The 25274-nt window shown below is 46.6% G+C and overlaps 1 protein-coding gene across 5 annotated transcripts in view; it reads right to left on the reverse strand.

The window, feature by feature from the left end:
- The window catches only part of BBS4 (Bardet-Biedl syndrome 4), an 81252-nt gene that overhangs the window by 19708 nt on the left and 36270 nt on the right, over window positions 1-25274 (reverse strand). For all 5 annotated transcript variants that reach the window (XM_077473073.1, XM_077473071.1, XM_077473070.1 and 2 more), the window contains 3 exons: window positions 20548-20719; window positions 20385-20454; window positions 599-737 (listed from right to left, as the gene is read on the reverse strand). In XM_077473073.1, the coding sequence (XP_077329199.1) occupies window positions 599-737; window positions 20385-20454; window positions 20548-20719 (381 nt within the window). The remainder of the gene's footprint in view (window positions 1-598; window positions 738-20384; window positions 20455-20547; window positions 20720-25274) is intronic.

Below are 25274 nucleotides of genomic sequence, written 5' to 3' on the forward strand. Positions count from 1 at the left end.
TGTAGCCGCTGTATTTGATATTTTTTCACAGTTTAGTGTAGTATTTCCTTTTCCATTTTTTATACTTCCACTGAGTTGTACAGTTTATAGGTAACATTAAAAGGTGAAAAAAGTTCTGAAATTATTTATCTTTGTCTCATTTTTGTACATCACAGAAACCTGACATTTTAAGAGGGATGTGTAGACTTTTTATATCCACTGTATTTGTTATGAAGCTTTAATTAGATCTCATGTAGCAGTCTTTCATGCAAAACACAGGATCCAAAATTTCTTACAAATTTTTTCTCAACTGTACATTTATTAACAATAAAAATATTTTTATATCAGTTGGGTATAAATTACCTACAGAAAAGAGCAGGTAATGACTTTTATTGAAGATGAAATGAAAGTTAATTTTAAGGTTTTCTTGAATATCGTTATAAAAACTGGAAATTTTGTAAGCTAACCCCAAAAAGCTAACAATGTCCTAAATTAGGCGTGTCATCATATATATCATATCATCATATATGTCATCATCATATTTAGATCCCCTTACTGTCATATAACAAGTTCTAGTGTCTAATTATGCCGCGACTGTAATGTTTGTCTCTATTTTTACCTCTGGATCAAACTCTGTCCCAGTATCTCTCAAACTGTTGACTTTGCGCTCTAGTTCCTGGTATTGACTCAGTGCTCCCTTCTTATCTCCTTGATTGTACAGCAAAACTGCAAAGTTCAGATTTACGAGAGGGTCTGTCCTGAAAGAAGGAAAACCATGTCACAAAGAGAGGAAGTGTGGCGCTGTATTAACATGGTGGCAGAAATCAAGCCACTAGTGGATGTCCAGATAATACAAAAAACAAAACTATTTGTAGGCAGGAACTTTCATTTCATACAAAGGCAAGTTTCACATTGGGAATTTTTTATTTGTGCAGATAGGTCTGTAAATGACATCAATGTTGCTGTATAAAGTTGTTCTCCATGTTTTAGTGAAGTTTAAATAGTTCACTTGGACCAAGCTGGTCCAAATTAACTATTTGCTTTACTGACACATGCAGTAGCTTTTAGTGATATATGAACTGTATCTAGCTTCAGCCTTCATTCATAGAATACAAAGCTCCCTGTGATTGGCTGAGCAATGCTCAGCCCGGGTCAATTTTGTTCCAGGAGCAGGATGGGATATCCCAACCCCACTGCCAAAACACAGCACTGTATACAGCTGAGGCTACATACAGTTCATATAACGCTGACAGCTACTGCATGTGTTAATGGAGAAAATAGTTTGTTTGGACCAGCTTGGTGCAAATGAACTATTTAAACTTCTAGATCAGCTTAGATTAGTTTAACTTTAGACTGGCTTCACATCCGTGAGAGATGTATTGCAATGCCATTCATTTTGACTGCAGGGAAAGTGGTGATCAGCACGTCGGTCAAAATTACCCACCTCACTCATTGTGAATGTCACCCCAATGCACCATGCAAACGCAACCCAATACATATAAAAAAAATATGGTACATCCTATTCACTGTCAAACCAGAGATCAAGGGGGGGGGGATGCGGAGGCCTGTGCTTTTCTTTAACATGTTATATGTAACACCTTGAATATGTGTGTAACATTTACAAAAGGTGAAAGATACCCTCCTTTATAATAATGTAAAAACACTATCTGTAAATTATATTCACTTTCAATTCAACAGAATTACTCCAGGCACACTTTCTTTGTATTTTTATGTAAACTGTACATAATGTTATAAATGTATACATTTGCACAGGGGAGGTTTGTTTTATATGAACTCAATGTGTGTGAAGCTTTAGAAACAAACAGACCTATTCAACATTTACTAAGGGTGACAGACTGCTGATGTCAATATCTCATGGTCAAGAGAGCAGGATTTCTACCAAAAAAATTACCAAGTTAACAGTTTTGCATGCTCTAAAGGCGACAACATTGCGATAACTTGGCAATGTTCTGTACATCACACTGTTGGTTCATAGAGTCCATAGAGCTTCCCCTTACATCACAGTCCACAGAGACTGCAGACATGGCACAAGAGACGATCAGAGACGGCAGACATGGCACAAAAGACAATCAGAGACTGCGGACATGGCACAAGAGATGATCAGAGACTACAAACATGGTACAAGAGATGATCAGAGACTGTATACATGGCACAAGACTCATTCAGAGACTGCGGACATGGCACAAGAGATAGTCACAAAGCTAAAAGCAGCATTGAGCTTGCTTACTCTACGTTCCACAGTGATGATCTGTGCCACTCACGCTCCACCTTCTGCTGGGCCCTGGCCCCTCCCCCTGGTCTCACTTGGCGCCTCATCTCACATGGCCTCCAGTTCAGCAGCGATTGTCTGTGTTCTGCTGCACTGGAGGTAATCTGGTCCCTCTCTGCTATCGCCCAGGTGGGAGGAGGGAATTCAATTTTTTTGCTGTAGTGATCCTCGAGAACTGAATGGTGTCTCTGAGGAAGACTGTCTTTCTCTTCCTGTCCTGCATCTGTCAGAGAGGAGGAGGAGTGAAGAAGGTGGAGCCGGGACTCAGGAGAGAAGCTGCAGGTGAGGATGTCATTGGAGCCTGGAGGTATCGGCTGAAGTTACCAGCGCCCAAGGCTGTGCTACGCTGCCTGTCTGTTACATTTTGAAGAGCTGGGTAAAGATGAGAGGAGGGCCGGCGCAAGTATTAGCACTTCTTTGAAACCCCCGACTTTGGCGCCCCCTCAGGTTGTGGGTTCAGGAGAGCATGTAAACCCTCCAATTCCCACAATCACAACCATCCGCAGCTAAAACACTTTTGCAGACATGTGGTGCTGCCATTCTTAGCCGCTTGCTGCCCACCGTCAAATGATGGAGGGGCAGCTCTCGTTCTGGACAACATCCTCCTAGAATGGCCGCAGCTCTTTAACCATGTGATCGGCTATGTCCAATCACAGTCGGTCACATCTAAACCCGGAGGTGTGGCGATGAGAGCCGATCAGCATGTCCTCCCAGGGGACATCAAGGCATGTAATCAGGGCACTGATCATGCCACCAGTGCAAGCAATCAGTGCCCATTAGTGATGCCAGTTAGTGCTGGGTGTCAGTGCTGCCTATCAGTAATGCCCATCAATGCCACCCATCAGTGTGGCATATTAGTGCCTCATCAGTGCCACCTAATCAATGCCCATAAGTGCCACCTCATCAGCGCCCATCAGTGAAGGAGAAAAATTACTTATTTTGAAAATTTACTGACAAACGAAGAAAAACATAATTTTTTATTTTAAAAATGTCGGTCTTCTTTTTTTCCTAGTAAAAAATAAAAAACCCAGCAGTGATTAAATACCACCAAAAGAAAGCTCCATTTGTGTGAAGAAAATGATAAAAATATTAACATGATTACAGTGTAGCATGACTGCGTAATTGTCATTCAAAGTGCGACAGCGCTAAAAGCTCAAAATTGGCGTGGGCAGGAAGGGGGTGAAAGTGCCTTGTAGGCAAGTGGTTAATGGCACTCCCATGCATCTGAAAACGCAGCACACCATGCAGTTTCCTTGCAACTTAATTTTCAAAAAGGTACAGGGACCTTAGCAGCCCAATTCAATACGAGCCGCAACAAATACATTGGTGTGAACCTGGCATTATAGCACAAAAAATATGTATCGTTTTTTTCTTCCTCATGGAATGTTTGGCCCCAGTCAGTGGAAACCAGATCCAGAAACCCCCCACACACAGATTGTTAATAGTGATCCATCTCTAGTGTAATCACATGCTGGAGGGAGAGACTGGACAGAGCTATAACAGCTCTTTTTGAGCCTATATACTGACGGGAAGTGTAGTACTAGTGATTAGTTCTTACACTCTCAATATAAACACCAAACAACAAAAGGAGAAAGGGTGCCAGGTCAATGTGAGTAAAAGCCACAACAATTTATTATTCACTTACCTAAAAGAATCTTGCATGCTGTGTGCAGAGGTCATGTCACAAAGGCAGTAGACAGGATGGACTGAAGGACAGCTGTTAACAGGAGCACGGACATCAGAGACCGGCGATGCCAGCAGGCTTCAGAACACCACCTTTCGAGTGGAACACCAGATGGAAAAATGGTGGCTGCTCGCACAACCCAGAACTCGTTGCAAGGGAATGCTGGAAGCCGGCGCTATCAGCAGGCTCTCACATGCCACTGTGAGCTGCAAAAAGATGAGACACAAGCTGTGGAGAGGACGGGCCACGATGGGTTTCCGAGGCCCCGTCTCCTTCTTCAGGCTTCTGCAGACCTGGCGCCCTTTCTCCTTTTGTTCTTTGTCTCTGAGGGAATCTCATACCCTATTAGGAGCTTCCAGCTTGTGTGTCTCCCTTATTACCACCTGCTGAATCATCCATATGTCCCCTGTTCCTCCTTTGTTTCTACCACCTCCCAGCTGCATTTGGACTATATGGACTTCATCTTTTGCATTTATCAGTGTATTATTGTGTACAGTGAGGGAAAAAAAAATGTAATTTACGCTTACCGATAACGTCTTTTCAGTAGTCTTTCAGGACAGCCACAATGAGAGAGACCCCCAGCAATACAGAGGCTGCTCAGAGTGCCTGAATGTCTGATGAGTTCAGGGATTGGGGTGAGTCCGATGACAAGGACGATCAGTTTTTCTGCACACTGATACATGAACGCTCTGTTCATCACCCAGTAAACCACTCCTCTTCCATGTGGCCATCTCTCCCCCCTCTTCACCCCCCCCTGTTCATCCCCATCAGTCTCTCTCCCCCCTCTTCATCCCCATCCCTCTCTCAACCCCCCCTTCAACCCCATCTCTCCCCCTCTTCATCCCCATCCCTCTCTCTCCCCCCTCTTCATCCCCATCCCTCTCTCTCCCCCCCTCTTCATCCCCATCCCTCTCTCAACCCCCCCCCCCCTCTTCAACCCCATCCCTCACTCTCTCTCTCTCCCCCCTCTTCACCCAATCCCTCTCTCTCTCTTCCCCCCTTCATCCCCATCCTTCTCTCTCTCTTCCCCCCTTCATCCCCATCCCTCTCCCCCCTCTTCACCCCCATCCCTTTCTCTCCCCCCTCTTTACCCCCATCCCTCTCTCTCTCCAACCCTCTTCATCCCCATCCCTTTCTCCCCCCCTCCTTCCGCCTCTCTCTCCCCTCTTCACCCCCATCCCTCTCTCCCCCCTCTTCATTCCCATCCCTCTCTCTCCCCCCTCTTCATTCCCATCCCTCTCTCTCTCCCCCCTCTTCATTCCCATCCCTCTCTCTCTCCACCCCTCTTCATCCCCATCCCTCTCTCTCTCCCCCTCTTCATCCCCATCCCTCTCTCCCCCCTCTTCATCCCCATCCCTCTCTCCCCCCTCTTCATCCCCATCCCTCTCTCCCCCCTCTTCATCCCCATCCCTCTCTCCCCCCTCTTCATCCCCATCCCTCTCTCCCCCCTCTTTATCCCCATCCCTCTCTCTCCCCCTCTTCACCCCATCCCTCTCTCTCTCCCCCCTCTTCACCCCCATCCCTCTCTCTCTCCCCCCTCTTCACCCCCATCCCTCTCTCTCTCCCCCCTCTTCACCCCCATCCCCCTCTCTCTCCCCCCTCTTCACCCCCATCCCCCTCTTCACCCCCATCTTAATCCCCATCCCTCTCTCTCTCTCCCCCCTCTTAATTCCTATCCCTCTCTCTCCCCCCTCTTAATCCCTATACCTCTCTCTCCCCCCTCTTCACCCCCATCCCTCTCTCTCTCCCCCTCTTCACCCCCATCCCTCTCTCCCCCTCTTAATCCCCATCCCTCTCTCTCTCTCCCCCTCTTAATCCCCATCCCTCTCTCTCCCCCCTCTTAATCCCCATCCCTCTCTCTCCCCCCTCTTAATCCCCATCCCTCTCTCTCCCCCCCTCTTAATCCTCATCCCTCTCTCTCTCCCCCTCTTAATCCCCATCCCTCTCTCTCTCCCCTCTCTTAATCCCCATCCCTCTCTCTCTCCCCTCTCTTAATCCCCATCCCTCTCTCTCTCCCCCTCTTCATCCCCACCCCTTTCTCTCTCCCCCTCTTCATCCCCATCCCTCTTCATCCCCATCCCTCTCTCTTCCCCCCCTCTTCTGCCTCTCTCTCCCTCTTCATCCCCATCCCTCTCTCTCCCGCCTCGCTCCCCCCTCTTCACCCCCATCCCTCTCTCTTCCCCCCCTCTTCTGCCTCTCTCTCCCTCTTCATCCCCATCCCTCTCTCTCCCGCCTCGCTCCCCCCTCTTCACCCCCATCCCTCTCTCTCTCCCCTCTCTTCATCCCCTCCCTCTCCCCCCCCCTCTTCATCCCCACCCCCCCATCTTCATCTCTAACCCTCTCTCTTTCCCCTCTTCATCCCCATTCCTCTCTCTCCTCCCTCCTCCCCATCCCTCTCTCCCCCCTCTTCACCCCCATCCCTCTCTCTCTCCCCCCTCTTCACCCCCATCCCTCTCTCTCTCTCCCCCTCTTAATCCCCATCCCTCTCTCTCTCTCCCCCTCTTAATCCACATCCCTCTCTCTCCCCCCCTCTTAATCCCCATCCCTCTCTCTCCCCCCCTCTTAATCCTCATCCCTCTCTCTCTCTCCCCCCTCTTAATCCCCATCCCTCTCTCTCTCCCCTCTCTTAATCCCCATCCCTCTCTCTCTCCCCTCTCTTAATCCCCATCCCTCTCTCTCTCCCCCTCTTCATCCCCACCCCTTTCTCTCTCTCCCCCTCTTCATCCCCACCCCTTTCTCTCTCCCCCTCTTCATCCCCATCCCTCTCCCCCTCTTCATCCCCATCCCTCTCTCTTCCCCCCCTCTTCTGCCTCTCTCTCCCTCTTCATCCCCATCCCTCTCTCTCCCGCCTCGCTCCCCCCTCTTCACCCCCATCCCTCTCTCTCTCCCCCCCTCTTCATCCCCACCCCCCCCATCTTCATCTCTAACCCTCTCTCTCTCCCCCTCTTCATCCCCACCCCTTTCTCTCTCCCCCTCTTCATCCCCATCCCTCTCCCCCTCTTCATCCCCATCCCTCTCTCTTCCCCCCCTCTTCTGCCTCTCTCTCCCTCTTCATCCCCATCCCTCTCTCTCCCGCCTCGCTCCCCCCTCTTCACCCCCATCCCTCTCTCTCTCCCCTCTCTTCATCCCCACCCCCCATCTTCATCTCTAACCCTCTCTCTTTCCCCTCTTCATCCCCATTCCTCTCTCTCCTCCCTCCTCCCCATCCCTCTCTCTCCCCTCTTCATCCCCATGCCTCTCTCTCTCCCCCTCCTCCCCATCCCTCTCTCTCCCCTCTTCATCCCCATGCCTCTCTCTCTCCCCCTTTCTCTTTCCCTTCTCTCTCCCTCCTCTCTCCCACCTCTATACCCCCATCCCTCTCTCTTCCCCCTCCTCCCGCCTCTCTCTCCCCCCCTCTTCATCCCCACCCCCCCTCTTCCGCCTCTCTCTCTCTCTCCCCCTCTTCATCCCCATGCCTCTCCCCAATCTTCTCTCTTCCCCCTCCTCCTCTTTCTTCTTCTCTTCTTCCCCACCCCCCTCTCTTCTTCCCCACCCCCCTCTCTTCTTCCCCACCCCCCTCTCTTCTTCCCCACCCCCCTCTCTTCTTCCCCACTCTCCTCTCTTCTTCCCCACTCCCCCTTCTATCACTCCCCTCCTCCTCTTCCCATTCCCCTTTTTCTCTTTCCAATCTTCCCTCTCTCTCTCTCCTCCCCTCTTTCCCCCTCCTCCCCCTCCCTCTTCATCCTCATCCCTCCCCTCTCTCCATCCCCATCTCTCTCCCCCCCTATCTCTCTCTCCACCTCTCGCTCCTCCCCTCCCTTTCTTCTCGCCTTTCCCTTTCCTCTCTCTCCACTCATACCTCTGTCTCTCACCCCCATACTATTTTGCTCCCTATTTCTCTCTTTCTCCCCACCTCCCTCCCACCCCTTCCCCCCACTCTCTCACATATTTTCCTATTTCCCTCTTTTTCTCCTCTCTCTTCTTCCCTTTCACCCTCCTTGGTTCAGCGCTTTTGCTTCTCCCTCTCTTTCTCCCCCTCTCTCCTCCTTCTCCCTCTCTTGGCAGGGAAGAGGAAGAGCGGGAGGTAGGCCAAGTTGCTGCACCGTGGGCCTCTGGGTTGTACTTGCACCCTGGGCCAAAAGTTGTCAGTTGGCCTCTGCTTTAATTTTTCTCTACACTAGTTTGCCTTTTCCTGACACTGCAGTACAAAGAAATTCAGCAGGTGTTTTTCTTTATTCAGGTTCACTGACCATAGTAAATGCATTGGCTGTGTCCACAGCAGGTATGGGGCATAGGTTTAGGAAAATAGATGATGGATCTATGGCCTTTGTTAGGTAATGTGAAATTTAGGCATAATGTAGAACTGTCTAGTAAGTGCCCTTCACTATACAGAGGGAGCTTGTGCTGCAGTGCATATCCTGGTGTGATATGATCCAATTACATGCTGGAATCCTTGAGGACTGGCTATGGGTGAATTGCCATCAGTTCTTTGTACGCTTTACAATGCAATGTATTCATTTTTATTGCTTGAATTATTTTTATTATTATGAGTGGGGCCTCATTTCTAAGTTTTGCCTAAGGTCTTACAAAGCCTATATCAGCCTCTGCTCCTGGCAGTTGTCACTGCAACCAAAAATTTTGTCTTGAAAGTTAGATCCTTTAGTGAGTAATTTTCTAAAGGTTCAAATGGTGGCTCTGTTAGGGCCTGTAAGAACAAAGATAGATTCCACTTGGGGAAGGGTGAGCTTTGAACTGGCCTCTACCTCCCTAGTGCTCTGAAAAATCTGACCACCCAAGGTTTGGCGGCCAGAGGCTTTTCCAAATATGCACTAACTGTTGATACCTGGCTCTTAAGGGTACTCATAGCTAACCCTTTATCTGCCCCGCACTGCAAAAACGCCAAAACTGCTATGGGGCTCTGCACCTCGAAGAAGTTTCCTGCGCACCATTCATTAAAGCGTACTCAGACCTTTTTTTTAAATCAGGCACGTCTCCTTTTTCTGCTATTGAGGAGAGTGGATATCAGCCTTTCTGAAAATCCCTTGGATTTTAATAACCCTTCCTCAGTAGCCAGGCCGCCAGGTTCCATTGATGTACCTGGGGACAAAGGAAAGGGGCCCTATGAAAGGAGATCCTACCAGAATGGTAGGAACTATGGGGGTTCTAGCGCTAATTGTTTGAGGACTGAGAACCAGGACCTTTTGGGACAATGCGGTGCCACCAAGATCTGAGAGGTGTTCTCCGTATTAGCGCATCCACCCCTAGTGCGGCTTCACACTTGTTTAATGAGAAGAAACAGGGGGTTTTTGTGTTGTCCTTTGATGCAAAGAGGTACACCTCCGGGAGTCCCCATCTTTTGGATATAAGATCGAAGACCTCTTGGTTGAAGACCCAAATCACCCTCTCAGCTGTTTTCTGCTGAGAAAGTATGCCACCACATTCTTTTACCCTTTTTAATAAATCGCCGAAAGAGAGAGTGCGTTGGTCTCAGCCCAGCTCAGAACTACTTTTACCAGGGTCAACAGGATTCTGTTCCTCGTGCCGCCTTGCTTGTTTACATATGCAACCACCGAAGAGTTGTCTGAGCGCACTTGAATGTGGTGGCCTTGTAGTTCCCTCCTGAAGGACCTGAGTGCCAACCCAACGGCTTCCAGTTCCTTCCAATTGGACAACCTTTTGAGCTCCTTGTCCCTCCAGGTGCCCTTTGCCAGTAGGGTTCCTAAGTGTTCCTAAGGGATTTTTTTATCTGAGGTGGAATATGTACTAAGGTGTCTAACGACTCCTGGCTGTGGTCCCATTATTTTAGGACAGAGGTTTGAAGGGGACAAACATGTAGCCCTGCCCAATGAACTGCTGGAATGGTCAAAGTTAGCAGGCTCAGAGTTGACATTGCTGACCTTATAGAGACAGGACACTGTCTTGTCCAATTTCTGTACGTTTTCTGCAGGGAGAAAAACCCTCAACTGAGTGGAGTCTAGCAGGTACCCCAGGTAGGTAATGCGCCGAGATGGAATCAAGCTGGACTTTTCCAGGTTCAGCAGCCATCCCAGACCTGTCGGGATTTTCTTTGTCAGTTCTAGATTTCTGGTTAACTATTCTGGAGATTCTGCAAAGAGGAGCATGTCATCCAGGTATGCAATTATTAAGACTCCTTTGAGCCCCAGAAAGGTCATGGAAGAAGCCATGACCTTTCTGAAGATTCAAGGTGATGACAATAGTGCCTGAAACTGTAGATGGATTGTTTCTCCCTCTTTTCTCACCGCTAGACAGAGAAACTTTTGAAAAGCTTCTGCGATAGTGACATGGAGGTAGGCGTCCTTGAGGTCTAGCAACACCATGTAGCAACTCTGGGGTAGCAAGGCTCTGACCATAAAGATCGATTCCATACAGAAACTCTTGTAGGATACGGACTGGTTCAGGGGTTTTAGGTTCAGGATCAGTCTGTATTTTCCTGAGGGTTTTTGCACTACAAAAATGTGCGAGTAAAAACCTCCACCTTCCTCCCCCTTTGGAACCCTGCGTACTACATTTTGTTCCTCCAATTCTTTTAATGCCCCCAATAGCGCGTCTGCCTTCTCCACACACCTGGGAAGGTATATGGACAAGGAGTCTTTTCGTGGAGGTGGTTTTGTAAATTCCAGGCAGTACCCCCTCCTTACAATCCCCAGGATAAATTGACTGGGGGAGACTACCTCCCACCGTGCTTGGAACGTCACTGGCTCTTTCGAGGCTGTTCAGCAGGACAAAAAAAATAAAATCGCACCTCCTCTGCCCTTGCCCCTTCAGCCCCAAGCTTTCTTTTCCCCTTCAGGCTTAGGGACCCCCCTTTGTTTCTGTAGATGAAACCCCTTCTTTGTCGGAACTGGGGGTTTGCATTTAACTCGGAAAGGTTTCTTTTTGTTCGCTGTGCGGTCAAGCACAGCTTCTAGCCCTGGGCTGAAAAGTAAATCTCCCATCAACTTCAGAGGCACTATCGCCTGGCCATGTTTTTAGCCAGAAGGCTCATCTTGGTTAGAGCCACGGTTCTGGCAGACATGCGGATGCATCCGCTATATGACACTCCTCGCAGAATAGTAGGAAAAGATGACAATATAGTTTCCTTGGGGGTTCTAGCTTCAATATGAGCCTGAATTTGGGAAAGCCAATGCTCCAGGTTACGGGCCACCACTGTGACAGCAATTTCCGGTTTCAGATTTCCTATGGTTGATTCCCAGGTTTTCTTTAGAAGGGAATCCATTCTTTTATCCATAGTATCTGCTAGAGCTTCCATATCCTCAAAAGGCCAGATCTGTATGTCTGAAGACCTGGGAGAAGGCAGTGTCCAGTTTGGGGTTTTTATTCTAGATGGACGATGGATCTTCTGAAAACAGAAACCTTCTTTTCAAAGATCTAGAGAAAAAAGGTGTCCATTCATGATCCTGCCACTCTTTTACTGTTTCCACCAGGACATCATGGACTGGGAAAACTTTCTTTTTCTGTTCCCCCATGCCCCTGTACATCAGGTTGTAGAGTGTCAGGGGTTTCTTGTCTGCTTGAATTCCAAGGGTAGTGTAAATTGCCCCCAAGAGGTACTCTACCTCTTCCAGATAAAGCTTGAAAGTTTCCTGGACTCCCTGTCCCAGTACTCTCCCTCAGATTCCTCCTGGGAACCTGAGGTAGCACTATCCGGCTCTTCCCTAGTCTCCTCTTTAGAGGCCCAAGTAGCTCCTTCTGCCGTGGCAGTGGCGGCCAGTTCGGAAGGTGCAGAGCCCTGTGTGTGTGGAGGGGTTGTAATTTGGGGCGCAGGTGAGGTATTTTTAGGAAGCTGAAACCCTTCAAACAAGGATTTAAATGACTGAAAGTTGGCAGAAAGTTCCTTCACTGAAGCCGCTAAACACGATTCCTGCTCTGATGCCCTTTCTCTGACTAACACATCTATATAGTCTTTGCATAATACTTTTGTCCAAGATTTCCCTAGGGTTTCCCTACAAGAAGTGCACTCTCTCTTAGAACTATGTGGCCATCTTGATTTCTCAGTAGCTTTCTGAAATACATGGAAGAACAAATAAATAACATCGCTTCTCGCCCCTAGTCATACAGGTTACAACCCTGGGGAGTGCTGCAGGCCTTTTTTAAGGACCTGAGCCTTCCCCCCCTCTGACCACCCAGAGGGACACCTCCCCCACTACAAGAAACCATCTGTGGAGTGGGGAAATCCTAAATAAAGAGGACCCCTCCCCAGGGAACCCTTACCATTGGATGGCTGGAGCTAGCACTGCTGTGGTGGTTGCTGCTGTGTATTCTCACTCTGTCTGTGCCGCGTTCCTGACTCCTCTCCAGACTGCGCTCGGCCCACTATCAGCACCGCAACCTGGAACCGGAAGTCACGGGTCAAAGGGAAACATCTGCCTTCAGCCGGAAAATACATTCCCAGTTACTTAGCCCGCCTGGTTGCAATGCGGCCGGCACCCCTGTACAGGGAGAGCAGAGCTGCCTTCCTACTGCATCCCTGTGAATGCGATGGTGGGCCCCTGGATCTTCCGCCCGCACTCGGTGAAGATGGAGAGGCGAACTGTGCGGTCAGGTATGTATCTCACTGCATCCCTGGAAGCGCCCCGGCCTCCCCTACAGGGCTTCAAAGCCACAGTCTCCCTGACTGTCTGGCCAGGTTAACAGTGTTTCCCCACTGGAGGAAACACCAACAACTGTAGTCCGGGAGGGGGAAGTGGAATTTTATTGTCTGTAGCAGGGTTTCCTAGGAAGGGGAGGAGCCAAGGTCTCTCTCATTGTGGCTGTTCTGAAAGACCGTGAGGGAAAGTATTTGCTCCCCGTGCTGATTTTGTACGTTACCCACTGACAAATAAATGATCAGTCTATAATTTTAATAGTAGGCTTATTTTATCAGTGAGAGACAGAATAACAACAAAAATATCCAGAAAAACACATTTCAAAAAAGTTATAAATTGATTTGCAATTTAATGAATGAAATAAGTATTTGATTCCCTATCAATTAGCAAGATTTCTGGCTCCCGGGTTTCTACTATACAGGTAACAAGCTGAGATTAGGAGCACTCTCTTAACCACTTTCAGACCGGACCATTTTGCTGGTCAATGACCAGAGGTCTTTTTACAATTTGGCACTGCGCTGCTTTAACTGGTAATTGCGCGGTCATGCAATGTTGTACCCAAACAAAATTTGCGTCCTTTTCTTCCCACAAATAGAGCTTTCTTTTGATGGTATTTGATTGCCTCTGCGATTTTTATTTTTTGCGATATAAACGTAAAAAGACCGCAAATTTTGAAAAAAAAAGATATTTTCTACTTTTTGTTATTAGAAAAATCCAATAAACTCAATTTTAGTCATACATTTAGGCCAAAATGTATTCAGCCACATGTCTTTGGTAAAAAAAAAGTCAATAACTGTATATTTATTGGTTTGCGCAAAAGTTGTCACATCCACAAACTAAGGTACGTTTTCTGGAATTTACGCAGCTTTTAGTTTACGACTGCCTATCTCATTTCTTGAGGTGCTAAAATGGCAGGGCAGTACAAAACCCCCCCAAATGACCCCATTTTGGAAAGTAGACCCCCTAAGGAAATTGATAAGAGGCATGTTGAGCCCATTGAATATTTTATTTTTTTGCCTCAAGCGATTGAATAATGACAAAAAAATTTTTTTTTATTTTTTTTACACAAAGTTGTCACTAAATGATATATTGCTCACACATGCTATGGGCATATGTGAAATGACACCCCAAAATAAATTCTGCTGCTTCTCCTGAGTACGGGGATACCACATATGTGGGACTTTTTGGGAGCCTAGCCGCGTACGGGGCCCCGAAAACCAAGCACCGCCTTCAGGCTTTCTAAGGGCGTAAATTTTTGATTTCACTTCTCACTACCTATTACAGTTTTGAAGGCCATAAAATGCCAAGATGGCACAAAACCCCCACAAATGACCCCATTTTAGAAAGTAGACACCCCAAGCTATTTGCTGAGAGGCATGTTCAGTCCATGGAATATTTTATATTTTTCCACAAGTTGCGGGAAAATTACAAACTTTAATCTTTTTTTATTTTTTTTTCACAAAGTTGTCACTAAATGATATATTGCTCACACATGCTATGGGCATATGTGAAATGACACCCCAAAATAAATTCTGCTGCTTCTCCTGAGTACGGAGATACCACATATGTGGGACTTTTTGGGAGCCTAGCCGCGTACGGGGCCCCGAAAACCAAGCACCGCCTTCAGGCTTTCTAAGGGCGTTACAGTTTTGAAGGCCATAAAATGCCAAGATGGCACAAACCCCCCCAAATGACCCCATTTTGGAAAGTAGAAACCCCTAAATTTAGGGGTACACTAGTGAGACTAGGTAATAAATGGCGGGTGCCCTGAAACTATAAAAAAATAACTAACCAACCAGCGTCACCTGTAACAGTTATATGGTGATCACTGGTGAAAGGGTTAACTAGGGGGCAATCAGGGGGCTTTATGCGGTAGTATATGGGGGTCCCTGGCGCTATAAAAAGCTGCGGCGAACCTAAATACCTACCTGCCTAACTAGCGTCACCTGTGACACTAATACAGCGATCAGAAAAACGATCGCTTATTAGGCTGGGTTCACACTGGAGCGATGCGGGAACGCCACGAATCCGCGGCGGGTTCCCGCATCGCATGCCTCCTGGCGGCAGTTCCCACTGCCCTATGCGAACTGCTGGGAGTGTCAGTGAAATGTTAATGACACCCCCAGATCAGTTCGCATATCGCAGTGCGATCTGCAAACTCGGATCGCATGGTGTGAACACCCATGCGATCCGATTCTGCTGCGGACCAAAAAAAGGGTCCCATGCGAGTTTGCGGCGGGTGCGATGCGAATTCAGCCATACTATCTGTATGGCTGAACTCGAATCGCACAGAGATCGGATGTGATTTGCACTGCAGTGCGGTGCGAATCACATCCGTTCTCATAAACCGCTGCAATGTGAACCCAGCCTTAGTGACACTGGCGAAGGGGGGGTGATCACGGGTTTAAACCTTTATTGGGGGGGTTAGGGGGGTACCTTAGAACTAAAGGGGGCTAACCCTAACTGCCCTAACAGTTATTACAGTCACAAATGACACCCGCCGGGTGATCAGGGGGTTAAACCTTTATTAGGTAATAAATGGCGGGTGCCCTGAAACTATGAAAAAATAACTAACCAACCAGCGTCACCTGTAACAGTTATATGGTGATCACTGGTGAAAGGGTTAACTAGGGGGCAATCAGGGGACTTTATGCGGTAGTATATGGGGGTCCCTGGCGCTATAAAAAGCTGCGGCGAACCTAAATACCTACCTGCCTAACTAGCGTCACCTGTGACACTAATACAGCGATCAGAAAAACGATCGCTTATTAGGCTGGGTTCACACTGGAGCGATGCGGGAACGCCACGAATCCGCGTCGGGATCCCGCATCGCATGCCTCCCGGCGGCAGTTCACACTGCCCTATGCGAACTGCTGGGAGTGTCAGTGAAATGTTAATGACACCCCCAGATCAGTTCGCATATCGCAGTGCGATCTGCAAACTCGGATCGCATGGTGTGAACACCCATGCGATCCGATTCTGCTGCGGACCAAAAAAAGGGTCCCGTGCGAATTTGCGGCGGGTGCGGCGCGAATTCAGTATGGCTGAACTCGAATCGCACAGAGATCGGATGTGATTTGCACTGCAGTGCGGTGCGAATCACATCCGTTCTCATAAACCGCTGCAATGTGAACCCAGCCTTAGTGACACTGGCGACGGGGGGTGATCACGGGGTTAAACCTTTATTGGGGGGGTTAGGGGGGTACCCTAGAGCTAAAGGGGGCCCTAACAGTTATTACAGTCACAAATGACACCAATGCAAAAAAAAATAAAAAAATAAAATGCTATTGGTGTCACTGTGACTGGGGGGGCAGGGGTGATTGGGGGGGTGATCGGGGGGTGAAGGGGGGGTGTGAGTGTGCCTGGCATGTTCTACTGTGAAGTGTCCTGTTGGTGCAACTCACCGATCCTCTCTCCTCGGTGCCGGAACGAAAAACACCGACACGGAGGAGAGATTACATCACTTCCTCTCCTGTGTTTACATTACAGGAGAGGAAGTGATGTCACGCCTCACTTACATTCGTCAGGAGCGATCGAGAGGGGGTGGTCATGAATGAATGGCCGCCCCCTCATCCCGGATCGCTTCTGAACGAAAACCGACCGCCGCTGGCACCGGGGGGGGGGGCCCGATCGGGCCCCCCACCCGCGGGAAGGCAGGGACGTACACGTACGCCCATATGCCTGCCCGTGCCATTCTGTCGATGTACATCGTCGTGCGGCGGTCGGCAAGTGGTTAAAGTGAGTGCTCCTAATCTCAGCTTGTTACCTGCATAAAAGACACCTGTCCACAGAAGCAATCAATTAATCAGATTCCAATCTCTCCATCATAACCAAGACCAAAGAGCTGTGCAAGGATGTCAGGGACAAGATTGTAGACCTACACAAGGCTGAAATGGGCTACAAGACCAATCCACAAGCAGCTCGGTGAGCGGGTGAAAGTTGGTGTGCGATTATTCGCAAATCGAAGAAACAAAATAACTGTCAACCTCCCTCGGGCTGGGGCTCCATGCAAGATCTCACCTCAGGGAGTTTCAATGATCATGAGAACAGTGAGGAATCAGCCCAGAACTACACGGGAGAATCTTGGTAATGATCTCAAGGCAGCTAGGACCATAGTCGCCAAGAAAACAATTGGTAACACACTACGTCGTGAAGGACTGAAATCCTGTAGCACCCGCAAGGTCCCTCTGCTCAAGAAAGCACATGTACAGGCCCATCTGAAGTTTGCTAATCAACATCTGAATGATTCAGAGGAGAATTGGATGAAAGTGTTGTGGTCAGAGGACACCAAAATTTAGCTCTTTGGCATCAACTCAACTCGCCGTGTTTGAAAGAGGAGGAATGCTGCCTATGAACCCAAGAACACCATCCCCACCCTCAAACATGGAGGTGGAAACATTATGCTTTGGGTGTGTTTTTATGCTAAGAGGACAGGACAATCTCACTGCATCAAAGGGACGATGGACGAGACCATGTACCGTCAAATCTTGGGTGAGAACACCTTCCATCAGCCAGGGCATTGAAAATGGGTCGTGGATGGGTATTCCAGCATGACAATGACCCAAAACAAATGGCCAAGGCAACAAAAGAGTGGCTCATGAAGCAGCACATTAAGGTCCTGGAGTGGCCTAGCCAGTCTTCAGACTTTAATTCCATAGAACATATGTGGAGGGAGCTGAATGTTCCAGTTACCAAACGTCAGCCTCAAAACCTTAATGACTTGGAGAGGATCTGCAAACAGGGAAAATCCGTCATGAGATGTGTGCAAACCTGCTGGCCAACTATAAGAAATGTCTGACCTCTGCGATTGCCAACAAGGGTTTTTCCACCAAGTACTAAGCAATGTTTTGCAAAGGGGTGAAATACTTATTTAACTCATTAAATTGCAAATCAATTCATAAAACTTTTTTTAAATGCGTTTTTCTGGATATTTTTGTTCTTGTTCTCTCACTTTTAAAATAAACCTACCATTAAAATTCTAGACTGATCATTTCTTTGTCAGTGGGCAAACATACAAAATCAGCAGGGGGTCAAATACTTTTTTCCCTCACTGTATTTCATCTGATGTCAGCGAGCACCGATTCACCTGCTTTTAGTTGGTGGTTTGTTTGCAATTTTAGCACCATGTGGATCAGTCTGTAGAAGCATCAGAAGCCCAGGAGCCTCTCAGAGTATTACAGGCTGTCGTAAGCAGAGCTGCATGGTACCTCCTGTGCCTTCCACCCACACCAAAACCCTGGGATCTCATGCACAGAGGCTAAACTCCCAGTGTGCAAATTACTCATTTATAAATTATAATAAGCTAACTGGAGAGCAACTTTAATGTCTCCCAGATCACTTTTTCCTGCGTTGAGAGGTTCTTGCTATAAAAGCAGGTTTAGCCACGTTTACAAGTGTTTATCTGAATTTAAAGTGTCCAATTGGATCCTGGACGCACATAATTTTATATTCTCTAACTGCACCTAAACTGACCACACCTAAATGCAGGTAAATACAGAGTAAATGGCAACATTGAAAAATCATTACATACATTTATATGCATTTCCAAATCTCCTATACATGCATATAAATGCAGTAGGGATGCACTGGTGCCAGTAAAAGTGTAGCTTCCAAGCATTTGCGCAAGAGTCGAGACTTGAGCAGACGCTCCTGAAACCCATACCTTGTGATTTGCGGCCGCAGGAGGTGCTCACGGAGCTGGAGATGTAGAGGCAGTCCACAGTCTCCAAGCCGACATCACTTCTGCCCTATATCCACGGGGTCCCGGAACTTCTCCTCCAGCGGCCATGATTTGCGATAGTCGGCGAGACCGGGACAACTATGAAGATTTTACATTTTGGCCAGATATGTACTGAGAGTTCTAAAATTTTTAATAAAAATACAGGAAGGGGGGGGGGGGTTTTGGAGGCGCCAACTCCAGTAGTTCTATCACATAAATATATGTTGGTTTTTTAAAATGTACTGGTTTGCAGGTTCATAAAGTGGTGATGTCCATCAAAGGTTAAAAAATTCTGGACTGTGTTGGTGATAGAGTGCAGGCTTCGCTGGCAGTCCTTTTGCTGTAAGGATGTTAGACCCCTTTCACACCAGGGCGTTTTGAAATCAATGGGGCAGCCCTGTAATACCGCCGGCAAAACGCCGCTATTGCGGCATATTGCCGGCTGTTTTAACCCTTTCTCGGCTGCTAGCGGGGGTAAAAGCGCCCGCTAGTGGCTGAAATGCACCGCAAATCCGGCGGTAAAACGCTGCTAAAAACAGCGGCGTTTTACCACCTACGCTATGGGCGGTGTGGTGTGAAAGGGCTCTTAGTCCTGGTTGTTTTAGCAGCTAGTCCGTGTTGCACATGGTGTGGAAAGCTCCACGCTAACCACCCTGGAACGCAGAAGTGGAACGTACAGGCTACGCGCTCGGGGCTCAGAGCTAGGGTTGCCACCTGTCTGGGATTCAGTTTGGGTTTTGAATCATGTGTCCGGGTTTCAGTCCACCAGTAAGTCCACCTGAAACCCGGACACATTATTCAGACCTATCTCATCAGGATTCCCCTTCTAACAGGGCCCAACTCTCCCTCTCACTCTGCACCTTCGGCTGCTCACAGCTCCCAGCTCTCCCCCTCCATCTGCACTTTCAGTTTACACTCTACCCTTCTTCTTACTTGGCTGCTCCCTGAGCCTACCCTGCTCCTCATCCATCCTTGCTTTGGTCAACCTTCACTGTAACACAACATAACTGCCTTTCATTCACATTACATGCTGCTCTCTCACTCCCACTAGCAATGCAGCATCTCACTTCAGAACTGCTACTCTCCCATTTATTCAGCCTCTTCCTTCCCCTCATCACTGACTATGGTCCTCCTCTGATCATTGCCTCCTTGCTCATCTCCATCCGCATCTCTCACCTTATAGAGCAAGATCTCTTCTCTCTGCAAGTCTCATTCCATTGCTTTCCCCCCTCCCCATCCTTGTCTGTATCTCCCCCAACTCCACCATCTATCTTTGCTGCATCCCCCCTCACCCACCTTCTTCTCCTTGGTTGACCCCCCCAACCCTCCCCTTGCAGCCCCTCCTATTTATACTACCCACAGCCCCCCCCCCCCTTCCCATCCTTCCACATTATTATTCTACTTAGTGCACCCAAAGGTGTCCCATGCCTTTTACTAATCCTACAGGGTATACGAAAAAAACATTGCTGTGCGCTGCTGCATTGTTCGGGTTTGGCTTACAGAAAAGGTGGCAACCCTACTCACAGCTCCTAGAACTACTGGAGTTGGTGCCTCCAAAAGCCCCCCTTCCTGTGTTTTTTTGCTTGTATACCAAGGTTATGGACACCCTTTGAGGATGGCTGCCTTCTCACCTGCAAATAAATAGTGACTGAGCCATTTAAGCTTATATTACACTATCCTAATAAGACATTACAAAAATTTGAGCGCCGGAATCCCTTCCTTTCTTTAACATTTTTAAGATAGCGCATGGCACTTTTCTCTTTCTATACACATACAAGAGCAGAGGGAGAAATTACATGCAATTCGGACAGGAATCGCACTGCTTTCCTGTTCAAATCGAATGTGATTCCTTGCAATGCGATTTGCGCCAATTTTTTCAGTGTTTTCGGTAGCAGCGAGTACATTACTGAAATTATCGGTATTCGTACACAATGCAACCATGAAATGCAGGTTTGACAGTGCCAGTGTGAGTGTAACCTGAAAAGGGCAAAGGTCTACACTTGCTCGTTTGCTTTGAAAGTGGTGGTTTGGATGGAAAGAATATGGAAAGAACCTTTTTAAAAAGCTCTGAAATGGAAAGTTTACAAAGATATAGTTCACAAGACAGGTGACATTATGTTCACTCACTGATCCAGACCGGCAGCCTGCTGATAGGAGTTCTTGGCATTCTCTGTATCATCCAGGTATGTGAGTGCCACTTAAAATAGAGAAGATAAAGAGTAAGCATAAAAGCAGATACTTATCTGGGAACCACAGTGATGCAAAGCGTGACATACTGATTGTTGCTCACCTGCCAACAGCATGTAAAGTGTAGCATTCCCATGATGTAGGGATATAGCTGCACTAAGGAAGTGAAAGGCTGAGGTATATTGCTGCATGCTGAGATGGACCAGCCCCAGGTTATAGAGCACTCGCCAATCAAATGGGGAAAAGTAAAGAGCACGCTTTAGACAGCTTATGGCCTGAAATAGCAACATCAAAATCAGAGATGAGTGAATAAACAGCAACCGCAGCAACTTCCTAATTGTACCATACTGAATGAATCCATACACTAAACTACAAGCAAATCTCTTTGCAGATAACTTTTAGTAAATAGAGTACAGAAAATGCAGGGTTTGAGGTCCATAGTCAACCAATCAAAATATAGCATGATATCTTACTGAAACTACCTTTTTGTGGCTTACGTATCTAAAAATATTATGCAAAAAAAAAAAAAAAAAGGGAAGAATACCCCTGTCACTGTTACAAGGCAAGCGACAGCAGGTATGAAATTACAAGCAATATATTGACTGGTTACCATAGGTTTGATCAGTTACCCAAGTGCCTTTTTTTCCAGTCCGGTAAAATCCTGGTGCAACATGATTACTCAACTTACACTACAGTTGGTGATAATCTCTGAAATGCTTGCACATTTCCTTTGAGTTATCAGCTAGACAATTTCCTCATAAGGAAGAAACAGTTGCTGAAACTCTCACTTGATCAGTTCTATATTTTGTATATCATATATATAGTATATAATAAAAATTATGAAGATTTTACACTAAGTTTCTAAATTGTTGGCATGACCATGAGAGGGAGATCTGAGCATGTGAATGGCACCACGGAGGATATGACATGAGCACGGTCATAGCTTTTTAGGAAAAGGAGGACATTGTGTCCCATTGAGTTTTTTCTTTTTCCACAGGGGAATGGGATTTATGTAGTTAAAGTGGTTGTAAAGTCAGAGTACCATTTACACAGTGTCAATGTTTTTGTTTTGTTTTTTAAAATGATGCTGCTAAATAACTTATTTCAGAGGCCTGCTGTGCAGTCACGTGACCTCACGCCGCTCTCCTCGCCCAATCTAAGGACTACAGCAAGAGGGGCTGATATTTCCCTCTGACGTCAGCCGGGAGGTCACGAAACCACTGTGCTGTCTGCTCAGCCCCTGAGAAGGAGAGCGGCGGAAAGTCACGTGATCGCACAGCTGTGCTCTGAAATAAAGTAGTTAGCAGCATCATTTTAAAGAGATATATATATATATCACACACAGGCTACTTTATTAGATACACCTTGCTTTTTTTTTTTTTTTTTTTTATTCTTTATTTATGGATTGCAGGTAATACAGAAATATGCCGAACAAAAACATGTTCCTCAACTTTCCTTGGTACCGATCAATACATATATTACAGTAAACAGGTCAATTATAAATGTACTGTGTAATAGCATTATCAACAGTGAATACCCTAAATCAACGACTCTAGCTCTCTTACCCGGCTGTCTGCCCAGCGATCTACAAGCATCTGGACCTCTCCCCGAGACAGTTCCTTTTCAGGCTGTCCCGGAGCTATACCTCACCACTTATAAGAAGAAGCCTGGGCAGTACCATCCCAAGAGTTGCCATTCCTCGGTAAGGAAGATGAGGAAATATTGTAACAAAGCCCTGACAATCACTAGATTTTTGCTAAACTAAGAGGTAGGGGGAGAGGGGGGTGGGGGGTGGGAGCGGGGAACAGCAGATAAAGAAGAGAAAAGACAGTAGGGGAAAGAAGGGGGTAGAGTGGACCAGCGTTGTCTGAACGGGGTGAGATAAGGAGGGGAGACTCCAGTGGTTCCCGCGAGCCAGTCCCTTCCTTCACAGATACACCTTGCTTAAACCGGGTTGCATTTAGAACTGCCTTCATTTTCTCTTTGTGGCATAGATTCAACAAGGTGTTGGAAACATTCCTCAGAGATTTTGGTCCATATTGACATGATAGCATCACGCTGTTGCTGCAGATTTGTGGGTGGGCTGCACATTCGTGATGCAAATCACCTGTTCCACCATATCCCAAAGGTGCTCTATTGGATTGAGATCTGGTAACTGTGGAGGACATGGAGTACAGTGACCTCATTGTCATGTTCAAGAAACCAGTCTGAGATGATTTGAACTTTGTGACATGGTGTATTATCCTGCAGGAAGTAGTCATCAGAAGATGGGTACACTGTAGTCATAAAGAGATGCACATGGTCAGCAACAATACGCAGGTAGGTTGTGGCGTTTAAACAATGTTCAGTTGTTACTAGGTGCCCAAAGTATGCCAAGAAAATATCCCCCTCACCATTACACCACCACTACCACCACCAGCCTGAACCGTTGATACAATTCAGGATGGATCCACGCTTTCATGTTCATGCCAAATTCTGACCCTACAATCTGAATGTCGCAGGCAATGTATTTCCAGTCTTCTATTGTCCAATTTTGGTGAGCCTGTGCAAATTGTAGCCTCATTTTCCTGTTCTTAGCTGACAGGTGTGGCACCCATTGTCTTCTGCTGATGTAGTCCATCTGCTTCAAGGTTTTGTTGTGCGTTCACAGATGGTATTCTGCAACCATGGTTGTAAAGAGTGATTTGATTTACTGTAGCCATCTCAAACCATTCGGCCCATTCTGCTCTGACCTCTGACATCAACAAGGCATTTTTGTCCACCCAACTTGATATTTTCTCTTTTTGGGACTAGCCTCTGTAAACCCAGTAGATCTGCAGTTTTTGAAATAATCAAACCAGCCCATCTGGCAAAAGCAACCATGCCATGTTCCAAGTCAATTTCTTTCCCATTCTGATGCTCGGTTTTAATTTCAGAAAGTCATCTTCACCACTACTAGATGCCTAAATGCATTGAGTTGCTGCCATGTGATTGGCCAATTAGAAGCTTGTGTCACCAAGAAATTAAACAGGTGTAACTAATAAAGTGGCCGCTGAGTATATATATATATATATATATATATATATAAAAACACTCATGGGTCTGGCAGAGGAGGTAGATAAAAACAGCAGCATTTTTTATTATCAATGCTTCAATGAAGCTCAGTCCATCTTTCTCAGGAGACTATAAGGCTTAGTTCACATTAGTGCGGGCTGTTGTGTGGCTGCGTTTGCTTGGGCATGGCAGCCTAGTAATTTTAATGAGCTGCTGTGCCATGTAACCACACATAAAAAGGTGCGTGCACTTTTTAAAAAATGCGGCCTCAGGGAAAGCTCGCTCAGATACGTGGGGCTGCCACCCAGAATGAATGGCAGCCCCATGCATCTCACAAGAGCAGCATGATTCAATTGCGTGTGGTTGCAGGTGCAGCAATCAATGCAATTCCCACACCCGCAACCAGAACGCACAGTGCAGGCTAGTGCGGACCTTGCCTCACATGGAAGTGAACAGACCAATAAACCCAAAATCCCACCCACCAAAAACACCCCCTAGTGATGACCTCACATAGTATATATAAAGTACTGTGGAAAAAGACTTAGGCAGGTCATAATAAAATGCTGCAAATTAAAAATGCTTTCAGAAATAGAAGTGTTAATAGTTTATTTTTATCAAATTAACAAAATGTAAAAGTAGAATGAACAAATTAGAAATCTAAATTAAAATCAATATTTGGTGTGACCACACTTTGTCTTCCAAACATAACATTTTTCAGTTCTAGGTACACTTGCAGATCATCTGAGTTTAGGCTGCCTGAAATCCTTGGTTGACTGGTTTATCCTTGTTTCCATGTCCTATGCACGAAAACATAGGAACTGGGGTGCAGAAAAATGTCAGCAAGTGCTCTGGACTGATGAGTCAAAATGTTAAATATTTCACTGCAACAGGAGGCAGTTTGTTTGCGAATGGCTGGAGAGCAGTAGAATAATGAGTGTCTGCAAGCAACAGTGAAGCACGTGGAGTTTTCTTTGCAAGTTTGGGGCTGCATTTCTGCAAATGGAGTTGGAGATCAGTGGTGTCCTCAATGCTGAGAAATTCAGGCAGATACTTAGCCATCATGCCATACCAACAGGGAGGCATGTGACTGGCCACAATTTTTTTCTTTAGGACAACGACCTCAAACATACAGCCAAAGCCCTGCTCTTAACATCACTGAGTTTGTCTGGGATTACATGAAGAGACAGAAGGATCTGAGGCAGCCTACATCCACAGAAGATCTGTGGTCAGTTTTCAAAGATGTTTGGAACAACCTACCTGCTGAGTTCCTTCAAAAACTGTGTGCAAGCGTACCTAGAAGAACTGATGCTTGTTTGAAGGCAAAAGGATGGTCACACCAAAATATTGATATGATTTGGATTTTTTATTCTATTAGTTGATTTACTTTACATTTTGTACACAGTATTATATTTACAGTTTAGGAAGGTGGACAGCACCAGCACGTAAAAAAAAAAGGCATCTATGCACATAACATAATAATCCATACATAATACAAGGGGGTTACAGCACACTGAGTGTAAACTTACAGCTCCAAAAATTAATACAGCAACAACAGGTATCCCTGTCATTTTTAATCACAATGTACTAACTTGCACAGTGCAGTAGAAAAATTACATGGAAAAAGTAAGCATATAACATGTGTAAGTCACAATAAATTAATGTAAATGTTACAACTATAACTCAAAATTTATACTCAGTAAAAACACTCTGTTCTCTGTAATTTTAATCCAAATAACATTCCGGTACATTTTTGTAATATCTCAACAAGTCATAGTATTCCTATGCCTAGAGTTCTTC

The sequence above is a fragment of the Lithobates pipiens genome, unplaced genomic scaffold, assembly GCF_037356315.1.
Source record: "Lithobates pipiens isolate NorthernLeopardFrog02 unplaced genomic scaffold, aLitPip1_a1.2 Scaffold_8, whole genome shotgun sequence".
In the NCBI taxonomy this organism is placed as follows: domain Eukaryota; kingdom Metazoa; phylum Chordata; class Amphibia; order Anura; family Ranidae; genus Lithobates; species Lithobates pipiens.